Raw genomic sequence first — 15,014 nt, forward strand, 5'->3', positions numbered from 1 at the left:
ATGTCACACACATACCAGACTTTCAACATATACACACACAACCAAACACTGCAAAACCTCATATCCCCTACACAGCATCACTTCACACACATTGGGTTAAATACCATGGACAATGCACAGAAGACAGGTGAAGGGGAGAAGAGATGAAGGGAGGAGAAGGAGACGAGAGGAGGACAGGAGACACCCCCCCGCACGCGCGCACGCACGCACACACACACACACACACCTACACAGTGCGTGAATGATGTCTGCATTGTGTGTTTATGCTGCTGCTGCGTGACACCTTCAAGTTCCTCCAGGTCAAATTCATATTAGCTTTACTTACGATGCACTTGGAATGACAATTACCGTTACGCTATGTCAACTAGATATCCAATAACACCACGGAGACCATGCTTACTTTGTTACTTTCGTCGCTAGTTTTTGTTATCTTTTTTTCACTTACTTGTGTCATACCCGTGCAGGGTCTTTGCGATGGCGTGGGCGTTATTAGGAAACGACAACTCCATCGTTTGTAGTTGCGAGGACCTCGCAAATATCAGACGGCTTCTGACGGCAACGACACTGTTTTGACAGACAGCTGTTCTAACTCCTGTCCCTCCACTCACGCGCGCCGTTTTCGCTCCACCAATACTCTATTTCACTGTCACAACGCTACTGTTACTTGCATTCATCGACACATAACCGTGCTTTAACCACTGCCACATTATTTTTCATCAGACCAAAACCTACAAAACCAAAGTAACCCGCGCTAGTCCGCTAATTGAACATATTTTATCAACACTAGTTCCAGCGCGCGGGTATCAAACACGCAGCCAATGGATGTGAGGCTGCCTTATTGTGATTAACGGTCAGCCAATGGGTGTGGGCTACATCATGACGGTAGGACTAATGTTCATGGGTAATGTAGGCGACGTTTTGACGTTCATCAGACGGCAGCTACAGATCTGTGCGTGCAGCTGTTTAACATTCAGTCGGGCACGCGCTACCGGCCAATTTGGCTAGTGGATGATTTTTTCTACCAGCCAAAATGATTTTTCACCCGCATTTGGCGTGTTGGCGTGCGTTAATTTAGAGCCCTGATGTTCGTAAAAGCCACAATGCTTAAAAGGCAAACCCTTCATGAAAAAGACATCATGCGCAGTCGAAGTAAACTATTCTTTTTTTCTAACAATCTGCCCCGGCAGGTACGATAATGGAAACGTGTCCTACCTTCTTCCAGCTATGCATTCAATCTCAGTCCAACTCGTTTAACGATTGTCATTGCACTTTAAAGACATAGTATTACACGTATTTTCTTTTCTGCCATCAGCAACAATGTTGGCTTTTTTTTGTCTCTCGAGCTGCACCGCCACCGAATTGTTGACCGCTCGTGCTGTACTTCTTTTTTTTTTTTTGGAAGAACGGGGATGGCTCAAAACTATTGATGAGTGAATCTGTTGTAGGCCTATCACACCAGTGGTGGAGTGTATAACTAAATCCGTACACCAAACACACCTCTCGTCACCTTCTCATGACCAGGTGTGCTCTCGATTTGTGTTCAGTTGGACAGTAAAAATTGTAAATTAATTGACATAAATTATACGGACGGAAATCCGTCCAAACGAAAATCCAACTGACGGAAATCCGTCGTAGCGACGGAAAACTTTAATCCCTGCATTGTGTGTGACAATCAGACATGGGAAATAAACCTGCCTTCCCATTGAGCATGTGCAATCAATCAGATTTGAAATATTTGAAGACATCTCCGAATGACTACAACCCACCGTCATGAGCTCACAAGCTGGAAATGGATCTTACCCTGGTCGTTGAGTTTGGCGCAGTCGGGACAGAGGCCCTTGTCGTGATTCCACTCCGTGTCCCAGCTTTTTCCTGGAGTCACGCCACAGCTCCGGCACCTGATGCAGCTCATGCAAATCTGAAACGAATACAAAAACAGAGTGTGCCCCATATTCTACTTTTCTTCTAAAACAGTCATTTTAGTAAGGTTGGGTACAGTGGGTTATGTGGTTATATTAGGGGCAAGACTTACCCATGCCTTTTTACGCTTGTTGGGTTTCGGGTAGTTAGGACCCAGGCAGGAAGGGTGGTAGCTGTTCTGACATCTCTCACACTCCAGCAGAGGCTACGGGGGATTTAATAAACAAAAAAATATGAATCTTTCAAACCTCCATCAATTGTTTTGCAAAAGCAGTCACAACTTTGTAGTTCATTTCAAGTTCCCTACAAACCTGAAAGATTGGCATACAAGTGAAATCTAGTCAGAAAAAAATATGGATTTCATAGGTCTACCTTTCATAGGTTTACCAATTTCAATTAGTGGAAATGGGAATTAATCTGTCAATATTTAATTTACATATTGGGTCATTTCACGTGAAATCAGACACTTTCAATTTTTAATTTTTCAATACATCATAATTCATATTCTGAAGGCTGTTGTATTCCATGCTGTTTGTGTAATTTGTAGAGCCAGAAAAAAAGCTTTCAAATAACACCTCAAACATCTTTTTGTGACTTACACTGACTGATATAATCAATGCTTAATGTATAGTGTCCTACCCTCATATGTAAAACTTTCCTAGTCTGTTTCTCCCTTAATATTGGTGTCAGATTCACACAAATGCAGTTCTGGGGTGCTACCTTGCTACTAAACAGGCACACCAAGTATGATTGAAATCTGTGTCGGTCGGGCCCCAAAGTGTCTGATTTCACGTGAAATGACGCTATTTGCACTTATCACTTTACACAATGCCGGGGCAAATATGTAAACCATGGCTTGGACAAAGGCAAAAACATCTTTAAAAAAAACATTGCCAATGACTGTCACTAGCAATTTGCGACTAATCTGGATCAACATAAGAAATTATAAAAAAAAAACGGATTACCAGCCAATTGAAGAATTAACTAGAAGCGTATATCTCAATAATGAACTTGTATGCATGGCGACTCAGCAAGTTTGCACAAAAATCACAGACCACAAACCACAGACCAGAGACCAGTCTTGCTCAGGGATGCAAAATGAATTTAGATGAAAACTAAAAATAAAGTCCTATCGTATCACATTGCTTAATATACCTTTGAAGGTTTGCTTTTGTGTCCACAAACATGGCAGAATCTGCACCGTCGACAGCACCAGTTCTCCTTGTTCTCTTCAGAGGGCCGCTCCGAGGGGTCCAGACAGAAGCGGTGAAATGGCTCGCAACACACCTGACAGTACAACAGCTACACACGACACAGATCAACATTAGTCAACGTTTGGTCATTGGTTTATTATTTAGTGAATATTCAGGAAAAGATCAAACCTGGCAATAGGCAGCACAGTTTCAATGAGCAGTGTAGTTGCAATTCCTACTCACCTTTCAAAAAAAAAAAAAAAAAAAAAACTGAAAAAGAGTAGAGTATACTTGCCTCATGATGGCCTTTGCTGGCACACAACAGACACACGTACTGGGGCATCACGGGTACAGACGTCAAAATGCTCAGGCCTCCCATTTGCCAAACATTCTCCAAGGCACAGTCCTCCTAGAAGAATAAAAAAGAAAGAGGGAAAAAAACATTGTCAAAAGTGTCTTTTCTGCACTGTTTAGAGTACAGAAAGCTTCACTGTGAAAGATTGTCAGACTTGATGAACTTAAAGGGGTATGCCACTATTTCGGGGCTGAATACGGTTACAATCGTTTCCCTGGGTTTATAAAGGTGGTAAAGTGTCTTATTTTTCATGTAAGGCGTTGTCTTGTTTTAAGGAGGGGATAAGTGCTACACATGCTACAATGATCCATTGACTTTCACTAGCTTAGCTACATTCTCCCTCTTTTAACTTGTCTTAAAGCAAGACAATGCCTAACGTGAAACACGTGACACGTGACACTTAACCACCTTCATAAACCCCGGCCAACAATTTTAACTGTATTAAGCCCCAAAATAGTGGCATACCCCTTTAAATTGGTGGGTGGTTAAATGACAGAGCAAATTATTGACAAAAAATGTCAATTGTGTGAAAGACAAAAGGCCTGAAACTAATCTGTTTATCCCCTATGGCTGTTCATAACTTAAAAACATGAAAAATGTGGATATGAAAACACTTTTTCACATAAATAAAAAAAAATGTGACAACTGTGCAGCATATTACCTTAAAGTCCACTCGAATTTTGTGTGTGGGTTCAGATGAGAGGCCCCTCTCGTATTGATCAAATCCGTTTGCCAGAGCGGCCAGCACACTAGGGGGGGTTTGCTCCAGAGGGTTCTGTAGAGGGGCGGAGAAAAAAAAGAGAAGGCAAATATATATAAAATATATAATGGAAAATTACGGACAATTTCAACATGCAATAGTATCCCTCAGTCGCACTAGCCTTGACATGTCAGTACCCGAGGACACAGCACTGTTTCTTTTTTGGGGGGCTTTTTATTATTTTTCAGATAGGACAGTGTGAGAGAGACAGGAAATGAGATGGAGAGAGAGAGACGGGGAAGGATTTGCAAATGACCCACACCAGAATCAAACCCGGGTTGGTGGTCTAGCAGTGCAGTGCCCAGACATTTGAGCCGCAGCTGGGCCACGCAGCATTTTTTTCCAGAGCTCTTTTTAAGATCTTATCCTACCAAACTGGGGACATGGTTTGAAGCGTTTGAAACATCCAAATATCATTCAAAATCAGCAGACACCTTATAACCAGGGCTTGACAGTAACTTTTTCGCTTGCCAGCCACCATGGCTAGTGGTTTTCCCGAGTCACAAGCCATTCAGTTATTCTATTAGACACAAATGTAGTATTGTTTTTTTCTTTATCATGATACTGTACATCTAATCTCAGAAGATGTGGTGCTAAAGCAAGAAGATGAGTGCACAGCTTTCTACAAGGAATCAAACAATCTAATCAAACAAATAGAAAATCAGTATCTGAGCTTTTTCTTGAATTCCAATGAAAACAATTGATACACAAGGGGCAAAGTGCAGAATATAAGATATTCTGATATGTCATACCAGAGAATACCAAGACATAAATTACCTGTCAAATTGGCTAGTGACACTAAAATTATTACCAGCTGAGCCAAGTTTTACCAGCATTTGGCCGGTTTGCAGGTGCCAGTGTCAAGCCCTGCTTACAACAGATAACAGTTTTTGGGATGATGCTGGTATGTTCAAACTTCAAACACTCAATGTAATACTACGTGATGAACAAACAAAAAGAGGAGAGGGCAACACAAAGTTGATTCAAACAATCACATAGTAGACTAGCTAGGGCCTATCAGGATCACAAATGGTCCTTAAACCATCCATTATATATTTCTTCTGTCTTCTGTCACATTCTTTACTTTTTCACTTATCATTACCTTTTCCATTTTGCGGCGACTGACAACTCCTCTGAAGTACTCATCTGTAGAGAAAACAAATTGGTCTCAGAAGCATGTCAAGATTTCAGACAGTAAAGTATGCCAAACCATTCAAAGTAAAGGCCAATTTTGATTGAAGTTGAAATTTAAGTCGGGGTCTAATAAAACATCTAAAAGAAAAAGATTTAAAAACAGCTGTGTGAGAACAAGGAGATGATTTGAGACCAACATTTTAAATGTTAATGGCTTTGTTATATTACATAGTGTAGAAAGTGAACAACTCCAATTCCCAAAAAAAGTGTGTCCATTCAGCCAATCAAAATCTAAATGTAACTACTTTTCACACGATTTCTTACATTGTAAGATTAACCCCTTTGATAGACATTTCAAAATACAGTGCCCAGCATTAATAATTAAACCCCTTTTAAAAAAGTAACCTTATAAACAATATTTCAGCACCAAAAACTCTTCACATTATACATAAACAAGTTTAACACAACAGGAAAGTAGGGTTTTTAATGATTTAGATTGCATATTTTTCTGCTTTAGTGGTGGTGGTGGAGAAATAAGTTCACTCCAATGAAAGTCTGAGACAGAAAAACTATGTTAGTAGTTGAACAAGCATTCAATCAGTCTAAGGTCAGTTAACCCATTTTAGCCTGATGACTCGTATATGTTGTTTGACCTTTGGTGCCTGGAGCGACATATACGCTGCATTTAGGCTCATGACATTTTATACTTTTTAATAAAAATGTGGGTATGTTACAGCTGAATGAACACATTCTAATGCACAATGAGGGTCATAGGGTTTAAATGCAACTCATTTCATGTTTTGAATGTGCATCAGAGGCTGAGATATTCAGGATTTTATAGGCTGAGGGCATCTTTCCCACCAAGGGCTTAGGCATTCAGCAGGTCGTTTTTTGCAGGTGCTTTAGGCATCAATGGGTTAAAGGACTCACTACACATTTTTCCATCAGACAACTGGAGAGAAAGTGTTGCGTAGGGAAAACCGTTTCCAACTCCTGATGACAGTTTATTTTGCACCTTGCACACAATGTCCCTCTTTCCTACATTCTAATCACAGACGATCCATTCTTTTTGGCTAAAATAATGGATACCGGTAACCATCTGGCAAAAAAAAGATTTCATTGTCACACAATTTAAGTTCACTAGAATTGTTAATGGAAAACCCCCCAGACACATTATATCACTAGAAAAACAATTCCATTTGAGTCAATTGTGATTCAACAAGAAGCATTGGGGATTTACCAGCATTACGAAGGTCCTTGCGTTTTGGAGTGGACTGGGAACCTGTGACGTCCAGATCAGAGTCATAATCAAGCAGGTCAACGTAAGACCGTGGCCTGACCTGGCGCCTTGGCTGTTTTCGCACTGAAGGGCTGTCCCCGTCGTCCGCTCCCTCCGCTCCCTCCCCTTCTTCCGTGCTAGAGTGGCCGCTGCACTGAGCCACGCGCTTACGCTTGAAGTGCCCTGAAAAGCAAAAGGGGGACATAAGCGATCTGCTATTTCAGCTGCATAGTCTGCATAGCAGATGCTATTTAAGCTGCATAGTCTCGCTACTGTCAATGCATATAATACAATACCTATTTGTATAACACAATATGACAACGTTGAAGAAGTTGACTCAAAGTACTCTCTCACACACACACACACACACACGCACACACGCACGCTCGCTCTGGAGGCTGCTGTAGAGTGCCAAGTCACATGAGAAAATGCACGCATGCACGCGCGCACACGCACACACACACACACACCATCACCTTGCTCATGTCCCTACGGACATACTTTTTGTCAGTGGCGGAAATGTTTAATTTGGAATCCCAAAAAGTTGCCATCTGGTCACACTAAAAATAATAATAAATGACAATAATACCTTTATGTGCCTTGATGAGACGCAGCGCCTTCCTTTCCTCGATTTGGTCACACCTCTTCATCCTTTAAGCATTGCAAATGATTAACAACAACAACAATAATAATAATAACAATAACAATAACTGCATTTGTATAGCACAATGCATGTAAGACATGCAGCTCAATGCATAACAGTTAGATTAACAACACTAATTACAAGATAACGAAAATAAAAAATGAAAAAAAATAAAAAATAAAATCCACAAGAGATCCGCAAGAATCAGAAAGTGGATGAAAATAAGACTATTATTTTATACATATCTTTCTGAACTGCTAGCATATTGACGAGCAAAATGTACAAATTGTGTCAAGTTCGGTAGCGATATTGGTTGGAGCAAGGTAGCACCACTTACACGCAGCACTGCCGTTTAGTGTTGGGCCCGCCAAATTTGGGCTTATCGAGGCAGTTCATACACCTCCCACAGTCCTCCTCGTGCAGGCAGCCTTTACATGTGCCACAACGCCGGGAACGGAGACCGAAACAGTTGCGGTTTGGTCGTCTGAACTTCAGAGGCTTCTGTTCCGGTACATCTGCATTCTCTGGATCTGACAGCGATCCTACTCCTAGTTTTGATTACAATAAATAAAATACATTCAAGTTGCAAAACACTTTAACTTGGTTTAGTATAAGCTGACATTTTTTTATTAATGTGTGTAGTAACAATTTAATTAAAGGTGCCCTGTGTGGATGGTGGCCAGAGTAGGTATTGCAACTATGCTGTTCATTGAAACTTTGCTGCCTAATGCCAAATTTGACCTTTTCATGAATATTTACTTTTTCCTTCTCATGTATGAAATGTGTAATTTTCCCAGTCATAATGAATACATATAATTTGATGTTGTTTGGTGTTGTTGATGTTTTGATGACATATTTGTGGAAAGGCTTAACATTATGGGCAGCATGAATTCCGGAAAGATACTGCTAAAAATATTACACAGTAGACCTTTACTCTTGGAACTTTTATGTACCAAGAAACAGTGAAACATCCTCCTTTCAGTAGTCAATGAAGAACTTTACCTTGCTTCACCAGTGAGGGGGAGATGCCTGAGCGTTCGTGTAGAGGCAGCGCACTGAGTCGAGGGATGTCGTCGGATATCATGGCACGCGGCTGTCCCAGAGCCACGGCGGCAGCGCGACACACGTGCTTAATCCTGGGTCCCGCTCTCGGCACATCCTACGACATGTCAGAGCAGAGGTGACACAAATTAGGCATAAATTAGACTACTTCTTGAGACCATGAAGAACATCAAAGTCAAAGTCTACAGTTACCAGTCAAAATTGATAAAAGCTTTTTGATGAAGATCATTAAATCTTTCTGCACACTTATGCATAATAATCCATCTTGTTTGGTGACTTATGTTACTGGTGTATTGGATGGCTCTCATATTTAACAGGCATCATCTTAATCTTTACATGAATTGAACACTTGAATGAGAAAGTACAGTGCTTTTACTATTTAGGATATTGAATCACTAAGTTGATGGAATCAATTTACTCCACCTGCTCTTGTGGGCCGTCTCGCTTGTCTGATTTGGCAAGTTCCTGACGTTTCCCTCTGCGGCGTTTTATCAGTCCACCACCTTCGTGTGATGCTAGAGAACCTGTAACAAGCTGGATACAATTTTTACATGACAAAATGTTAGTATACATCAGTCAGCAATTAGGTAACACTTTCTTTTACAGTACAGTAATTACTATGTCCCATCTGGGTAACAGCAGAGTAACATGAAGGGACGAGAAGTGACATGTATCTAAGGGTAAAAGGGGGTAACTTAATAACAAAGTCAACACTAGGTAAAACGCATCAAGAATTGCCATGAAACTACTGCAGGGTTTCTGCACATTTTGGATCACCAAATATAAGACTTTTTAAGACAAATATAAGACCTCTGATGATAAAATATAAGACCACCGCTCGGGGTGAGGCATTGCAATATTGCTAATGTTATTAGTTTGCATTGTTATAATGAAATGTAGGCCTAGTACATAATTATATATAATAAACAATATTATATGACTACTGTGCTTTTATAGTGTAGCCTAGGGTAAACACAGTGTAAGCAGTAGCAAGGTGTAACTGATCTGTAGGCCTACAGACACCATGCATGCATATGGTCAGTTAACTGACAACTGGCATTTAATTGAGGGTCCCACGCATGTTTTGACGGCCTATGGAAAAATCAGATGAATGTTCATCAAATGCCTTTAAATGTGCACATTAAAAATGGCTCAACAATTCATCATTTCTGATGGATAAATAGTTGAATGCACTTTGCTATTAGGAGAGAGGACACCTGGTGTCAAAAGGGTTAAATGTATGACTACTTTTGAGTGCCGTTCCTCCTCCTCCAGCTCGCTTTATCAGAGACGGGTAGCAGAAGCAAGCGTTCTACTTTGAGCTTAGCCTGTCTGTAGTTTGTTGTTCTCTAGATGGGCGCAAGAAACAGCGCACAACTTGGAAGCGATTTCCAGCATGTCCATAACAAGCATTTAGCGCGTTTACCGTTGCCCATCTGGTTACCGATTTGGACATTACGCACCTCGCCAGATCATTGGCTTCGTACATATTCTGTTACTCATCCGATTTCGTATTGCCTCGCACTCACTTCCTCATGCTGCCATCATGTAAACGAAATCATTTTGCATTTGACAGAGGCATCAAATAGCCTGTCATGTATCTAGAGGCGATTTTGAAAGTGTAGGCTATTGTATGAAGGAACAATTATTTTCGAATACGGTCATAATGGACTTTATGAAATGAACCCTTTACATTTAGCAAACGCTTCTACCCAAACGCGAGGGCATGGCTAACATGCTTACGATAGACAACATTATAACGACTGATAAGGCTATGCGTCCTCCCGACACAGTTAACATCAAGCTTCATATTCCGACGTTGCTTTGGATAGCAGCTAACCGTTTTATTTCTTGTCCTCAAGCCACATTACACTGAACGTGCATCTATCTACCCATCTCGATTCACGTTCATATTTTTTCGACCACTTTTTCGACTGTTTCTACTAGAACACGCAAGTAGGCTAGACGCTGCGCCCACAGGTCTGCGGCTGCCCCCCGCTGTGTGGCCAGCGGGCTGCGCTGCGCCACAAACACAGATCAGTTTCCTCTACTTTTCCGCATCTTGATAAGGGAAGTATGCCGGTTAAATAAGGTTTATAGCGTCAAAAAACAGACCTTTTTCTTACACTCAAGCAACCCAAATGAAATATAAGACCTCCCACGTAAATATAATACCACACTTTCAAAAATTGGCGAAATATAATGCTTTATAAGACCTTAAAAAACAAATATTAAAAGTAAGACTTTATTAGACTTTTTAAGGATCCGCGGAGACCCTGTACTGTATATTTTCTGGGTAAAAACAGGGTAACAGAGAGAAGCTACCTATTAGACACCATCTGATTTCTATCTCGTACCCTGTGGTTACCCAGAAAATACACAGCAACTTGTTTTTCTTGCCTTTGCAATTACCTCCTTTTTACCCGTTTGATACCGTGTAACTTCTCGGTTACCCCTATTGTCACCTGGAAAGTACTCAGCAATTAGGTACGGTAACTGTACCGTAAAAGAAAGCATTATCAACAATTATACTGCAATTATTTGACCAACTTCCACCCACTCAATGAAAACCAGGCAATACAAATTAAGTAAGCTTATGGCTCTAAAACCATCATCAGAGTTATGTCAGAGTCATACACACCCCACTAGACTTCAGCTGTTTCTGCTGGTCAATTTTGATGAGCTGGACCTTGGCCTTCTTCAGAAGGTTAAACATCCGCTTGTTTGCACCAGTGAGTCTGAGACGTGATGATGTACCCTTGTCGTCAGCATTCAAAGTCTTACTGCCAGCCCGCTGTTCAAACGCATCCTGCTCTTCCTGAGGAATTTTGCTCTCTTCTGATGGTCCAGGGCTTTCAGCTAAAAATATCAACATCACGTTTAGAATGACATAAAATACATACAGCAAAAAATATTGCCAAACTAATTGCAAAAGGAAGGATATACTGACCCAATATGTCTTCTGGAAGTGAATCCATCTCAAAAACGTCATGTGCTCCATATTGCATCGCCAAAAACTTGGAGCCAAGAGCACGTACACTGACAGAAACCTTCCGTACCACTCCTGGAGAATCCAGATCCTCTATCTTCAGCTTGGACTTGTCCACTTTGGGAAGGGCAAGAGTAAGACTGCTACCACTTCCACAGTCCTCTTGTTTGATCTTGTCAAGAGGCAACGCATCTCTGGCTACATTGTCTTTCATCTTTTTCCTTTTCTGAGATTTTGGTCCCTGGTTAAGCTTCTTCAGCCTTTTAGGTTTCTTGAGGGCTGACATTTTCTTCTTGAGCTTTTGAGATGTTTTATTTTCTGTTCGGGGCAGTGATATAGTGGGTGGTTCACAGTCAATCAGTGTTTCAAAGTCTTTGGTACCGAGGAACTTTTCATAATCATATTCAAGATTTTTATCAAGTGTGTACACCTCCTCTCCCACTGGCCCCACTGCATGCCACTTGAAGCCTGGGTCTCTTAAAAGGGATTTCCTTTTCCCAGTCTTTGGAGACTGTTTTCTTTTGCTTTTATTTTCTGACCTTGCAGTTTTTTGAATGCTTGGCAATTCTGACTCCAAATCAACATTTAAAGAAGATTCTGTCAAACGTATCTCCTCCTCCTGCTGCTGCTGCTGCTGCTGCTTCTCCTCCACCTCCTTCTCCTCCTCCTCATACTCCTCCTCTTCCTCCCCATCCATTTGACTTTCGGACTTATCCCCTTTGCCAGATAATTCATTGTTCCTTTTATGCATTTTTGAGTGCACATTCAACTGGTGCCCCTTCTTTGGAGAACCCCTGCGAGGAAGAACAGACATGCCAGCATCATCCATAAATCGCTTCGGGGTCTTGATCACACGAGAGGATCGGGCACTAACAACTGGCATTATGAAATGCTTTATATTTTTGAGGCACTTGGATTTGCCGCGATAAATTGACATGGAATCAAATATAGTTTCCTCAAGCACACTATCCTTCTCTTCACTTTCGATGATGTCATCCTTTTCTTCAGAGCCATCATCAGTGTTCACATACTTCGGGTTGTCAGACAAATTTAGACCCGATTTCACTTGTCTTTTCCTGTATTTAGTCTTGAGAACACCAATTAGTTTATTGGAGTGGACTGGGGAAGACGAGGGTAATGGTGAACTGCTTTCACTCCCATTTATTGAGGTCTTCTCTTGCATCTTTTTTGGCTTTTGTATTTTCATGCGTCTCCCAATTAAAATCCTACGTCGCCTTTTACCATGTTTTAGTGCCGCTATACTGCGTGTTCTTTTTCCTGAATTGCTGCGGCCTGAAGGCTCCATCTCCAAAAACACATCCTCATCTTGAGAGGGCTGCTCTTCAACTTCCTCCTTCACTTTAATTTCCTCGCCTGGGACAGAGGGGGACATGCACAAAACAGCCTCTGAAAAAAGTGGTTTGGCACTCGGAACTCCCAATGATGGGTGTGTGATCCCACTTGAACTCAAATTTTGGCCTGAAGATTCATTTTGACTGCTTGTCTGTTCAGAAGATTGTTGTGTGGGGAAGTCACAATCGGACTCCTTCACAAGAGGAGACGTTTCATTGGGTTCCTCCTTCCGCTTGCTACCCTTTCGTCTGCTTGACGTCCATGGCTTGTGCCTTGCACGTTTCTTTCGGGTGTTACCAGTAGCTGAGGTCTGTCTGATGCGTGGAACTGAAGAGTGGTTTTCAATGGTCTCAGTGGATTCTGAAGAATGCTTTGTGGTGAGCTCTTTATCACTCTGCACCTGAGTGACCTGGTGAACTGAAAATGACTGCTTTAAACTATTGCATTTCCCTTTTTTGGAAGGGAAGGGTTTGGAAACAACCTTGATCTGAAGTGGTGGGACAACCTCTTTGCAAGGGGACTCAGCAGCAGGCTCTGGCAGAGTGGTTTCTTGTGCAGGTTGTGTAGAGGGCTCCTGATTGTCGGGATGAGAACTCGAGAGGCATTCTATTGTACTTTGTACCAATGACTCCTCTTGTTCTTCAGCTTTTACCAGAGTATTTTCAATTCTGGATTCTACTTCAACTGAGGGGGGCTGAACGGGGGAAACGACTTTATCCTCTGAAGAATGATGAACAGGTAGAGAATCTTTAATAGAACTCTCCTTGCTTGGAGATTCCATCTCTTGAATCTGACTATTCTTACTTTTACCCTGCACCAAAGTTAGAGTCCATACAAACTTGCTGCGCCTTTTCTTTGATGAAGACTTGGTATTTCTGACCCTTGTAAGTTTTAGACCAGGGATTCCCATATCCATGCCATTTTTCAAAAAATCCTTCTCTGAATCCACAGGCCTAGCTTCATTTTCAGCAACAGTGTTTACACTCGGGTTTTTAGACTCTTTGCGGCATTTCTTTTTTCGTTTATTCTTTTTCTTTTTGGACACTGGTTTGACATAATTTAATGGAGAGTTCTCCAACAACGGTTCTGCCTGGCTATTTGTACCCTCGTCTTGTTTTGCCAAGTCACATGTTCCAGTGCCCATTTTGTCAGCATTTTCTCCCCCTTTTCTATCCTTTTGCCTTTTGCCTTTTTTCTTCTCAGCAACATTTTCAACATTCACTGAATCTGGCTCGTCATGGCTCTGCTGACGTCCTGACTTCTCTGCTGAATCCAAATCAGCTAGTTTGCTTGCAGAGCGGCCACGGCGGTTTACTGTGGGTTGCGGAGGTTTTTCCTTCTCTTCCTCTTGCAGTTTCACACCATCACCATCTTTTTTCTTCTTTAATTTAACATGGACATGAGAGATTTGAGCATCTTGTATTTTCTTGGATTTTGACGTGAGTTTTGCTCCTTTCATTTTTTGTGCCGACTTTGGAATACTTTCCTTGTTTTTCACCTTAGTTGTTAGCTTGATGGTGATCCTAGGATGCTGTGCTACCTGCTTCTTTTTCAGATTCTTTTTAGAATCACTTTTTGTCGTAGAGTCATCCTCCTTTTCTGTGTCTTTTGAAGGATTGGATTGCTGCTTTTTCCGATTTTTTTTAGAATCAGTTTTTGTCGTAGAGTCATCCTCCTTTTCTGTGTCTTTTGAAGAATTTGATTGCTGTTTTTTCCGATTTTTTTTAGAATCACTTTTCGTAGTAGAATCATCCTTTTCTGCGTCCTTTGAAGAATTGGATTTCTGCGTGGGAATCACATTTTTGAGTTTCTTGGAGCCTTTTTTTGTAGACGTTGATGTGACATTTCCTGTACAGAGAGTAAATGATAGAAATGTCAACAGTATATACATGAGTTTTTCATCAATGCACTTCAGTGACTTTTCCGCATTCAAATGGATATGGTGTGTGTGTGTGTGTGTGTGTGTGTGTGTGTGTGTGTGTGTGTGTGTGTGTGTGTGTGTGTGTGTGTGTGCTATTCAAAATAACTACAATTAAGTTAAGCCAGCTTTGTAGCTCAGGAGAACAGGAGAGAGGGTTGAAAGCATGTTGAGTATACAACTTCAGCGTTGAAGCTTGCAATTTCACTCACTGGAGCTTCATTTATTTACACAAACTTGAAAACAATGCATGGGTTGCATACACTGTCCAGCAAAAAAAAGTCGCCAACAAGGTCACACACAGTAACATCTACGAAGTCAGAAAATGTATTTTAAATTTATTTTTTCATTCATTTTTCGACAAGACCTTGCAATGGTGATGGTAGAGTCTGCGATGCAAAGCCTTAT

General features: G+C 41.3%; 1 protein-coding gene across 4 annotated transcripts in view; it reads right to left on the reverse strand.

Annotated features, from left to right (window-relative positions):
• Positions 1-15,014, reverse strand: part of kmt2bb (lysine (K)-specific methyltransferase 2Bb) — a 47,272-nt gene that overhangs the window by 25,360 nt on the left and 6,898 nt on the right. For all 4 annotated transcript variants that reach the window (XM_063199752.1, XM_063199751.1, XM_063199749.1 and 1 more), the window contains 13 exons: positions 11,297-14,536; positions 10,988-11,205; positions 8,770-8,880; positions 8,287-8,443; positions 7,622-7,832; positions 7,231-7,292; positions 6,603-6,824; positions 5,331-5,374; positions 4,130-4,243; positions 3,409-3,522; positions 3,076-3,222; positions 2,033-2,125; positions 1,801-1,918 (listed from right to left, as the gene is read on the reverse strand). In XM_063199752.1, the coding sequence (XP_063055822.1) occupies positions 1,801-1,918; positions 2,033-2,125; positions 3,076-3,222; positions 3,409-3,522; positions 4,130-4,243; positions 5,331-5,374; positions 6,603-6,824; positions 7,231-7,292; positions 7,622-7,832; positions 8,287-8,443; positions 8,770-8,880; positions 10,988-11,205; positions 11,297-14,536 (4,851 nt within the window). The remainder of the gene's footprint in view (positions 1-1,800; positions 1,919-2,032; positions 2,126-3,075; positions 3,223-3,408; positions 3,523-4,129; positions 4,244-5,330; positions 5,375-6,602; positions 6,825-7,230; positions 7,293-7,621; positions 7,833-8,286; positions 8,444-8,769; positions 8,881-10,987; positions 11,206-11,296; positions 14,537-15,014) is intronic.

The sequence above is a fragment of the Engraulis encrasicolus genome, chromosome 5 (assembly GCF_034702125.1).
Source record: "Engraulis encrasicolus isolate BLACKSEA-1 chromosome 5, IST_EnEncr_1.0, whole genome shotgun sequence".
Classification (NCBI taxonomy): Eukaryota; Metazoa; Chordata; class Actinopteri; order Clupeiformes; family Engraulidae; genus Engraulis; species Engraulis encrasicolus.